The following is a 12,019-nucleotide window of genomic DNA, read 5'->3' on the forward strand; positions in this document are numbered from 1 at the left end:
ATGCTACGACTACGGTAAGAAGCTGAAAATCAAGTTTTGATTTTATTAAGTAATAACGGTTTCTATCATTTAATACAAATTACCCTTTTTTATGGAAAGATCACAGAATTTTTCCCTAATTTTGTTCACCTTTTATAACAGATATCTGAATAATCTTTGCATGTTTTGTTTCTCTTCAATTAAAATACACAGTTTTAAACCGAGACAATTGTTTTTATAAAAGTGAACAGATCATAATGAACACTGATCAATGACTAGCTTATAAAGGGAGATAACTCATGGGAGACAGTGATTGCATTGCATTAATAATATTAGTCCCAAACTTTATCACCTAATAACCCAAAATATAATGTATAAAAAGCACCACTAAGGAATTATAAATAGAGAATATTATATGAAAATTACGAATGCTCAAAAATACAAAGCACAATTGTCACAAAGCACTATTGGAAGATGGGTGATTTGTCCATGGAAGAAGGTAGAAATAAGGTTGAGGCACCACTCAGTCTTTGTGTAGATATTGTTTGGTTGACTGCCATTATCCTCTCAGTGATCATCCCGGACGCGAGTTAGGAGGTAATGTGGCTGCATTTCTGGGACCACTACTTTGACGACCTTGTGGTCCAAAGGAGGAATACTGCTTTGTCCCTCTTAAAGTGCTGTAATAGAAGAAAATGTAAACATTAGTACAAGTATAGACATAACACGGACTCCCGGAGAAATATTCTGATATAGAGGATACTACAGGGAAATAAATAGGGATGTAAACTCCACAGTGCTGCCACCTACCTTGTTTACTGTGCCTTCTGTTTAGTGATCTACTCTTACTTTCACTGAAATAAAATGTCTTTCTTAAAAATGACAGACTTTCTTCAAATTCCAATCCTTAAATCAAAGAGCTGAATAGCTCTGAGGGGAAAGAAGGCCCTTGTTTCTATTTAATTATTTTTTTTGGAAGGGGGGGGGTATCTTTTGATAGTCTTCATATAAAGAATGGAAAAAAGAACAGCTAGAACATGTAGAAAGGTTGACGATATTGAAATCAATTGTTGTTTAATGTAATTTCGTTTCCTTAGTTTAGGATTCAATTTGGACCAATGGAAGAGATCTGCATCTTCTAAATCTAAACATATGATTAAAGTTGATATTTTATAATTATCTAAATTTCAACTGAATTCTGTCATTTCACAACAACTACAATATTTTTTGAAATCTTAATTGTGTACCACTGAACTGCAGGCTAGGGCCATTTTCCATTTTTTGTGACAGTACTCTTAGATTTTTAAGTTTTTTTTAAGAAAGTTTGGACTGAAAAATCTATTCAGTTTTAACTTTCCATTGATAAAGTTCCCAGTTACAACTCTCATCACAGGGAAACAGGTACTAATAAAAAAACAATATGATTGATGTAAACTGTGTGAAGCTTGTTTCCAAATCCTAAATTTGAAATATTTGTAAAGGAGTAGGGGCATTAAGGCCTAGTTTTGGCCATAAAAATGAAATATTTGATAACTATTTCAAATTGGCACATAATGTTTAGAAATGCATAGGGTCAAGAAATATAAATGAAAAACATTACGATTTTTATCTGATGATGTCACAATTACGTCATAATATGTACTGTTTTCACAAAAACGATGAAAAATACAGAATTTATGCAGTTTTCTGACTTTAAGTCCGTTGTGGAAACATCCTGCGCAGCCGAGAAACAACAAAATAATTGAACAAAAGCTTTATTATAACTATTGGCATTATCTCACCGAATATAAAGTTGTTTCTTGGATGCGCACATACTTTTTCAGTCTAAAATATACTTAAAATTTGATGAAAAAACAAGGAAAATCACGAAATTTAACAAAATATGCAAATAAGGTTATGATTTGTTGCCATGGTAACTTGTTCGATGTCAAATTTGTTTTGTTTTCTTAGTACCTTATACCTTAGACAAGTTTTCAGTAATTTAAGAATATGTATGATAACTAAAATTTGCAGTAATTTTTGGGCCAAATAAGGGCCTTATTGCCCCTGCTCCTTTCATAAATAAATAGGTTTAAACTACAAAATGCAACATTTTTTTTTTTTTACCATTACAATGATTATGTTGGTACACAAAAATTCAGTTTTAATGGAAGACTACTAATCCAATGAAATGTCACATTTTAAGTGTTTAGATACATTAACTTTTATTTTAGTGGATAATTACTCAACAATTGAGGTGCTCCTGAATTGGAGGAAGATTCTCAAAACAGAATTTTTACAGAAAAAAATGAATAAAATCGTTTCTCTCCCCTATCTCATGTATCCCCACGATCTTTGTTTACTTTGAAAGTTGTTCACCTACAAATTAAAGTATTGCATGTTGATGTTTGAATCATCTACAGCAAACATTATTATGTTTAAATTTAACAAATACCAATGTGTAATTAGTGCACGATCTCTGAGAATGATTTAAATAACCAGTGAAGGATATCCCTGCTTCTGCGTAGTGTGGCATTCCAAGAATGACGTCACTATAAAATACAATGCAGGTTGGATATATTTAGAATATCTCGTCATACTGATTTTTCCGGATTGTAAAAGAAACATAAACAGTGTAAAGGAGAGCTCAAGATACGATAATTTCGTGAGAAACAGAAGGAAAATGTGTAAATAAGTGTTTAAAGTCAAACTATTCATTTCTGGGTCTCCTTCTCTTCAATCTTAGTAGGATTTGTTGGGGGGTTTTCCACACTATAAAAACAAAATGAATGATGTGAGGGAAGGTCACTATGGTCAACCCCATAGGGGATTGACGGCTTGAAGCTGTCTTCCCCAAAAACGATTTATTCTTGTTTTCTTATTATCAAGTAGATTGTTAGAGTATTCTTCTCCTTACTCAGACATTATATTCTGGCATAGGATCAAAATGCACAATCTACCAAACTCAAGGCCAGCATTGACCATGAGACCATGGAGGTGGTTATATTGTATATTGTCAGAAGCTTTTTTAAAACACAATAACCTGAAAACCACAAAAAAAGTTTGAATACTATTTCAAGCAATGTAGACTTTATTTAATCTTATCTACATTGCTATCAGTGTCAGCATATACAAAAGATCTGCATTGCTATCAGTGTCAGCATATACAATAGATCTGCAAAATCTTTGATAGGTCAATGTTTTTAGAGCAAAGCCTTTTACTAGACTAATAAGGAATAGTTCTTTAATCACACAATCTTCACTTAAGAATAAACCCAAGACTAACCTTAAATTTCCTGAACTAACGATGCCTTTCTTTGTTATCTTTTTACTTAAATGCTGTATCCACTGTTTTTGTTTTTCTGTACTTTCAGCTAACAGCAACATTTCCTTAGCTTGTATATTTTGGTCATAATTTACTGTAAAGATTAAATTAACATTATAACATAAATCTAATTAATTGCAAATTTTGATACAGATTAAACATTGAAATATTCTGTTCTTATATATAATAGAAACAAGTTTTTATTTTTAATTTCAATAGTGTTTTTTTTTATTATACTGATTTATCTAACAATGTTTATAACTTCTATAAATTATATCTTGGTAAATCAAAATGCCAAAACAAAATGAAAATATTATTCATTGAAAACATTTTTATGATTGTCTAACTCTATCTTGTACTAATACTGTACCTTTACAATATCCAATGAATTCTTCATTTTTATCAAAATGATCTTTATGTACTTTTGTATGACAATCTGCAAAGGAAAAAAAATACATATCTGATTTTTTATTGAAAGCAGGTACAAGCAGTTACAAGTTACCAATCCAAAACTCTTTAGAAGACCATGATTTCTCTAGCATCCTTTTTGTAGTACATGCAAATAATACAACCATAACTAGAAGAACAAAATATCTCTGGACGGCAGGATCAGTATTGTCAATATAATGGACTTTGATGCGGCTGTCATATAAGTTAGAGGTTTAGCACTATAAAACCAGGTTCAATCCACCATTTTCTACATTTGAGAATGCATGTACCAAGTCAGAAATATGACAGTTGTTGTCCATTCCTTTGATGTATTTTATCATTTGATTTTGCTATTTGATTAGGGACTTTCCATTTTGAATTTTCCTTGGAGTTCAGTGCTTTTATTATTTTACTTTTTTCTCATATAGTGATGTTTATTTATTACTTCAAATGGTTTAGTCTGAAGGAAATGCAAGGTTTTGTGAGAAAAAAACTCAACAAAATTAGATTTCTGTCATACTTAGTAATATGTCAATATTTTTTCAATATTACAGTTTCAGTTATGCAGACAACCAATATAGCATATATATACATAAATGATTCTGAATAACCTCCTTAGAAACCTTCAGGTGAATGGACAACAAGCTTCCTTGTTTTATAAAGAAATAAAATTACATCTACATTAATGATCGTATGTGGATGGACAATATACAGTTTGACAAAGACAATGTGTTTATATTCACAAGCCAGAGATGGATGGAAAATATACATATTGTATTATGCTTGAGGTGAATGATTGTTTTGAGAATTAAATAACATATGTCTACATTCCAGAGCTTGAGATGGATGGACAATATATATAATTTGATAAAGTAAATAACATACATGTACATTCCAGAGCTTGAGGTGGATGGACAATATATATAATTTGATAAAGTAAATAACACATACGTGTACATTCCAGAGCTTGAGGTGGATGGACAATATATATAATTTGATAAGTTAAAAAACATATGTCTACATTCCAGAGCTTGAGATGGATGGACAATATATATAATTTGATAAAGTTAATAACATACGTATACATTCCAGAGCTTGAGGTGGATGGACAATCTATATAATTTGATAAAAAAATTAACATACGTCTACATTCCAGAGCTTGAGGTGGATGGACAATCTATATAATTTGATAAAAAAATTAACATACGTCTACATTCCAGAGCTTGAGGTGGATGGACAATATATATAATTTGATAAAGAAAACAACGTACGTCTACATTCCAGAGCTTGAGGTGGATGGACAAGATGCCACACTGGTTTATTACAAGCATCACAGGTTGTAGGAGTTCTATAATGTAAGGGAATTAACTCATGGCCTTTATAGTTAATCACAGCAGACTTGTCCTGGAAACAAAGTAAAGTATGTAATCTCAGTTATTTGTGCAGACACATTACAGATCATAGTCCTAGCAAATATGTACTTGGAACAAATAAGGTGGTTGCAGTAATAAAGAAAATGGAAATCAAAGCTCTTGTTAGCTCTGATGGAAAAGATTATTTTCATTTTGCAAAGTGAATATAAATTTATTCATTGAATTGAAATGGATCATATTGAGGAAAGTTTTGAATTTGAATTTTTACTTTGATTCATAATTATAGTTGAACTTCACCTATTTTGAGAATTGATAGATTTGTATGTCATGTACAACTTAACAGTTCATGACCAAGGGCAATTAACAAGTTGCCATGTGGGGTTGGTTGGGGATGTGCCCATCTGACCTCTAGGTGTCTGTTTTGGTATATTTATGTTTCTCGTTGGGTAATTTTATTTACCTCGTATATTCTTTTTATTGGAAATAGTTTCTTTTAAAAGATATACTGAAAATACTGAAAATACTATTTTTCTTTGTATATGTTCAATTTGTTTACACAAGAAATAATCAATTTCATGTATGTGGTTTTAATAGTATTTTGAAATTGTATTTAATTTAACTTGCAACACTAAAACATGTTATCTTAGAGCATCTTTCAGAGTTGATGGACCATGACTAAGGAAGCAGGCCAAATACACAATGGAAACTATGTTCCCTTTTCATCAGAACAACACCTCTCAGTCTTACCTCTGCTGCTTTGTTGAGGCAACGCAATAAATTTAATTAGAAAATATATACAATATGCACATAGCAATATGATTGATATTAGCTTACTTGTTGGGCAATTTCATGAACTTCAGACTGGCGTCTATTTTCACCTTCTGATGCATACAACACCTACAAAAAAAATCCTAAATTATGATACAAACTTAGTCAGTATACTGATAAAGTGGTAACTTTTCTTTGTACGATGAAATCGTCATTTTTCTAGTTTTCCATTCTTATCCTTAATGCAAAATGTATAATGTCCAGGGATTTCTGTGGAGGAAATTTAACAATAGAGAAAGTTACACAAGAACAAAACATGTATGATGTGATCAAAATTATTTCATTTATCCTTTATTGTTATGGAGACTGAATAGAATGATATAGTGTCTATTATATTGATTTCATTGTAGAATAACCAATATTTTTATTTATTATCATTTGTAAAAATTCTAATGTCCTGTTAATGTCAGTCTTTTCTTGTTATCATCAATATCGATCTGTTTTTTCTTGCTATTTTTAGCAATTTCATATTTGTCCTCTAATAAAGTAATATATTCTATTATATTATATGGTGTAGTATAGCTTACATGTGTAAAAAACTTAATTCAAAATGTTTAAATGCTGAAATATTAAACATGCTGCTAACCTGAAAGATCCTTGGCACATCCTTAGCTTCTGCTCTATATACATCACCCTGTGTCACTGATCGCACATGGAATAATTTTCTATAAAAGCAAAATTTAGTAATTAAGACAACATAGGAAACCTCTCAATTCAGTGATCTCAAAAATTAAAATAGCAAATGCACATAGAAGTATAAGAGTGCAAGTATCACACAGAATCATTTTCCTCTCCTTTTTAGCATAAAATCAAATAAAATATTTTAATATACACTATCAGTTTAAGAGTTATATAAACCTATCTTATATGACTGTACACAGAAAATGTACTTACTCTATATCTAATACTAAAACTGGATCAGAATTCTGTTTATCATTTTCTGTATTATAAAACAAGACTTTTCGACTGCTAACTACCACAAACTGTTTTTTCCAACCATATTTCTTAATATTAGATTTATTAGGAACTGCCAACCAACCCTCTAATATCACATCTGAAATTCACAAATACAATTTCTTCAATCAAATTGCTTTATTATATTATTTTCAATGTATTAGCTGCACATTACAAATTAAAATGACACCTTCTAAAAGTGTTCAAATGTTAACAAACAAAGACAGCTGAAGAAATGTTAACTTTTTCTTGGTCCTTTCTTTTGCATGATTAACATCATTCTGCCAGATTCTAATACATTACATTTGTAATTATTATTTTGATTGGATGATGTCAGTATTTGAAGGGTATTAATGAGAGTTTATCTGTTAGAATGTCCTACCTGGGTAGGACTAACTGTATTGCTCAAGTGCTTCTACATTTCATTATTTTTTTCAAGATGTATGTTTTTAAAAAGTGATTACTAGTATGCATTATCAGATCTTCATCAGTACTGTTTTATATCTCAACAAAATAAATAGGTGTAATATAAGCCTAACTTATAAAGGGAGATAACTTACCAGACCCATCTCCTCCATCTTCCATCGTTAAACTGTTCATTGAAGTTGTATCAATATTACCATAGGCAAGTTTTTGTCTTAGCTGTTCTATTTCACTATCTTTAGAATCTAATTCCATCTGTAAATGTGCTTTTTGTTGTCCTTCATCATATAAAGCTGCCTGGGTTTCAGACAAATCACGCCCATGTTTTTCTACCATTTTATTATATTTTTCTTTCTCCTGAAATATTTTAGAATAGAACTTAATATAAAACACAACAAAATCATAGTTGTGAGAAGTACAAAGAATTCGTTAAATTAAGCAGAAATATATCAACTCTACATACTGAGTCTACTATTCGAATTTGGCAGATAGCTATCACTTAATACTGGCTAGTACAAATAAATGTAAACAACTGATGACAATCTATTGAATCCAACACTAAGTATTCCTGAACAAAAGAAGATGTGGTGTATAGGTCAATGTAAACAACCAATGATAATCTATTGAATCCTACACTAACTATTCCTGAACAAAAGAAGATGTGGTGTATAGGTCAATGAGACAGCAACACAACAACACAACAAAGACAATTTCCCATAAAAGGTATTTGTTTGTTAGTCTTACCATCAATAACTCTTGCTGTAGTTTCCTCAATTCTCTGTCTTTTTTCTTCACACTCTGGTCCGAATTAGCATTTTTAGCGTTTTTACCCTGGTTTCTAAATTCTTTCCTATTCATTATTTCTGCTAACTTATTTACAGCCTAAAATATTCAATTCATAGAAAGATATATTATCAACATTTAAACATACTCAAAAACATTTCCATATCTTTTTTTTTTATAATTTCAGCTTTTTTTTCTTCAAACTTTTCCAGAACATATTCTTCCATTTTCTAATCTCTGCTGTTCTTATAAAAAAGAAGACGTGGTATGATTGCCAATCAGACAAATCTCCACAAGAGACCAAATGACAGAGAAACTGTAGGTCATTGTATGGTCTTCAACAATGAGCAAAGCCCATACCGCATAGTCAGCTATAAAAGGCCTCGAAATCACAAATGTAAAACAATTCAAAAAAGAAAATATCTGGTCTTTATTTAATCAAGATTTCTGATTTAGTTTTTAGACACATCTCAATAGTTGTATTAACATTTGTTTTTTACAGATGTCATTTGCATTATATCAACACTTCTTCATTCGTTTCTAAAATAAAATATAACTAAGTACCTGAATCTTTTTCATTCTTTCTTCTTCTAAACTTTTCTTTATTTTATCAAGTTCATTATCTGGGACACTCTTCTGTTGCATATTCTGGTAATCTAAAATGGTTTTGTTTTACAATATCAAATGTTTTGTCATTATAAGATGTCGAAGTTAGGTATAAACTTCCCTACTAGGAATTCACTCCTGGTATTAGCATAATATCTTTTTCCAGCTTCATCATTGGTTGGATGGAGAGTTGAAGCCAGGAATATTGAATTAACAGAGACGTTACTATATTTGAAACATGGTATTTTCTTCATATCAAAAACAGAATAAATAACCGTAATCCAAATGTATTCTTAATAAGATGAATAATTATTTTCTAGGTGGCTTTTGTTCTCCTGTTGTAAAAATCTAATTCTTTCACATCTTGTTCAAACACAGTTTATGATTTATTCAATAATTATGGATATTACTTACCATCCTGCAAACTTTTCATTCTGTTTACGATATCATCTTTCTCCATCTGTATTTGTTCTACTTTCTTTGAATATTCTCTACAGTTATCTTCAGACTAAACATTAAACACATTATATAAATATCAGTGGTTTTGTAGGAATTTTTCTTCAATAAACAACTTTGATGACATTTTCATCATGTCAGCTTAATAAATTTTTTAACCACTTTTCAAACTACCATTGAAATGAATATCAACCATAAAAGCTCTCTTTAAAATATAATCCATTCTTACTTATAATAAGATATCTCATACATTTCATATGGACTTGTTTATAATTTCATAGATTTTGTAGTACACATCTAAGACAAAATAATAATATTGTTGGAACTTCTACAAGTTGCTACAAATGTGACCCATTTTAAAGACACTTCAATATACAATAACCCCATATAGTAGCTACCATACTTTCTTGTTCAAATCAATTTTGGGTCACAAAACTTATTCTGTTCTAATCTTTGTCCAATTTATTTTTTTGTTTCCTGAAAAATGAATAAACGAACATCTTATTTAAACTACTTTTCTGTGTGTGAGACATGATATTTGAATAACTTATCCTTAACAAAGCTGAATACTCACTGCAACAATCATATTTTCTTTCTTGTTCAGTTCATTTTTATGTCGAGATACTAATTCTTTAATTTCTAATCGTAACACAGTTTTTTCTTTTTCTACATCTGCAAGTTGTTCTTCAGCTATTGTTAAGGCTATATGTTCTGATTCAGCTTTGGCAAGAGCTAACTGTAACTGCTGGACTAGTGAGTCCCTAAAATTACCAAAACCATTTATAACTCTACATTTTTTTCATATATATAATTCATATTTTATAATACAATTACATAAAGACACAAGTTTTAATGGAGAAAGTAAAACTAATAAATTACAATCATACTGTATTAATGCTTATTTAAAAGAAAATAAATAAATTTTAAAGCATCAGTTCTTCATTATGTAGTATTCTGTCCATCGGAAAGCATCTTAGAAATAACCCTATTGTCGCTATCACTAAACCTCTTTGAAATATAATACTTTAAAATATTGTGTCTCCCAATAAAATAAAATCCAAACCCTCCCCAAACCCTTCCTGATCTTGTCTGATAAATATTAAGATTGCCAGCTTACTTTTCCTCCTCTAATGCTATCAGATCTGTTTGTATATCTTCATAACTTTTATTTTTCTCTTCTACATCATCCTTTAATTCTTTAACTTGGGTTCTGTATAAAGACTGGAAAGTAAAAATATGTCTTTGTTAAATAAATTGCCCTCATCAAATAGAAGTTATAATAAAATTCCTAGAACTCTAATAACTACCTTCTTCATAAACCTACACATCATGAATGTCTTAGTATTTTTATGTATTAATTTAAATTATATCAATGCGTTGATTTATAAAGCTGATACAAAGGAAGTAGCACTGATTTTATATTTGATTGAAACCAATTATGATCAATGCAATGCTTATTTCAAATTAATTAGATTTTAGGCAATTCAATTGTAAATCTCACATTAAAGAAAGGTGGAGTCCATGGTAAAAATGAGCTTTATTCTCAATTTTATTTATTAAAATTCATTGAAGTTTGAAAGTGTCAAAACTTACTGAAAAATACTGTTCAGCCTCTAACTGGTCCTGTAATTCTTTCATTTGTAATTCATTTACTGAAAGGTCCCTAGAAAATAAAATGGTAATATTTTTTTTTAAATGCTCTCCTGTTATACATTCCACAAATGTGAAGAATACTTTAAATTATCCTGACAAATGAACGCACATAACATGTTCTAGTTTGAATACTCTTGATACCACTTTTTACTGACTGAAAGCGCTAACATGACCGGACAGACAAACACTAGGTATTTCTATGTACCTCAGGGAAAACTGAGGGAGAGTATGTTTAATGAACACTTGTGTAAAATTGAGCGAAACAATACAGTGTGGTGGGTTGCATAAATTAATATTCCTTTAAATTTTAATTCGATAAATTTGCAAAATATCAAGGCAATCTTATTGAAAATTTATGGCTATTAAAACTTGGGCTGCACGTTTTTAATAAATCCAGAATCTTTAGATAAAGATTTCTACAAAATCGCTAGCAACTGAACAGAAATATTATTCTGAAAAAAAAACGAAATTATCTGCAATACTATTTAATATTAATAATTTAATTATAAAGCTAAACTTACTCTCTTAACTTTCTGATTTCTGATTCTGAAGTTCTTGATGCTTCTTTTAAGTCAGATATTTCCTGAAAACAAAATCATAGAAATGTTGTTTTTTTTAATTTCCTGATTACTTATTTATTTAAATACTAGATAGAAAAATGTAAAATAAATACTTATCAATGTAACTTTAATTGAAATAAAGGTATGACTATTTAGCATCTGTTGTAAATAAAAGTGCCTCAGTAAAGTCCTTGACCTTTAATTATTCCAGATAAAACTAAAATGTATCTAGTTCTTTGAAAATGTTTTAAATCTTATTCAGTAGCATCTACTTAATATAATGTTACCCAAGTTTATCTGGTTTTTTTTCTAATTTTCAAACTTTATAAAACTTATTTGTTTTCTATAACCATACCTTATTAAGCTGTTTTTCTATTGTTTTATATCGAGCTAGTTCAACAGCCTGTGCTTTAAAGTCAGACTGCATTAAATTTCTTCTCTGTATTTCTTGCTCAACTTGTAATGATAGATTTTTGGACTGCAAAACAAAACCAAAATATCTAATAACTATAATTATGAAACCTCTGTCTATTCTTCTACCATATTTTAGTTGTTGACGGAAAACATACCATCTTTCTCATAGGCTCTAAATATGTTTCCCAAAGTATCTAATCATCTGTTTAAAGGTGTTAAAAAACAAGAATGTGTCCCCAGTACACAGATTCCTCACT

The 12,019-nt window shown here is 29.9% G+C and overlaps 1 protein-coding gene across 1 annotated transcript in view; it reads right to left on the minus strand.

Annotated features, from left to right (window-relative positions):
* Window positions 1-367: 367 nt before the first annotated feature.
* Window positions 368-12,019, minus strand: part of LOC143058280 (rho-associated protein kinase 1-like) — a 42,798-nt gene continuing 31,146 nt past the window's right edge. The window contains exons 23-38 of the mRNA XM_076231753.1: window positions 11,704-11,826; window positions 11,310-11,371; window positions 10,729-10,798; window positions 10,253-10,356; window positions 9,710-9,896; window positions 9,094-9,187; window positions 8,638-8,729; window positions 8,035-8,172; window positions 7,428-7,647; window positions 6,808-6,967; window positions 6,500-6,578; window positions 5,920-5,982; window positions 4,984-5,116; window positions 3,654-3,719; window positions 3,245-3,377; window positions 368-659 (exon numbers count right to left, since the gene is read on the minus strand). Of these exons, the coding sequence (XP_076087868.1) occupies window positions 554-659; window positions 3,245-3,377; window positions 3,654-3,719; window positions 4,984-5,116; window positions 5,920-5,982; window positions 6,500-6,578; window positions 6,808-6,967; window positions 7,428-7,647; window positions 8,035-8,172; window positions 8,638-8,729; window positions 9,094-9,187; window positions 9,710-9,896; window positions 10,253-10,356; window positions 10,729-10,798; window positions 11,310-11,371; window positions 11,704-11,826 (1,830 nt within the window). The 3' untranslated portion in view covers window positions 368-553. The remainder of the gene's footprint in view (window positions 660-3,244; window positions 3,378-3,653; window positions 3,720-4,983; window positions 5,117-5,919; window positions 5,983-6,499; window positions 6,579-6,807; window positions 6,968-7,427; window positions 7,648-8,034; window positions 8,173-8,637; window positions 8,730-9,093; window positions 9,188-9,709; window positions 9,897-10,252; window positions 10,357-10,728; window positions 10,799-11,309; window positions 11,372-11,703; window positions 11,827-12,019) is intronic.

Source organism: Mytilus galloprovincialis, chromosome 1, assembly GCF_965363235.1.
Source record: "Mytilus galloprovincialis chromosome 1, xbMytGall1.hap1.1, whole genome shotgun sequence".
Lineage (NCBI taxonomy): Eukaryota > Metazoa > Mollusca > Bivalvia > Mytilida > Mytilidae > Mytilus > Mytilus galloprovincialis.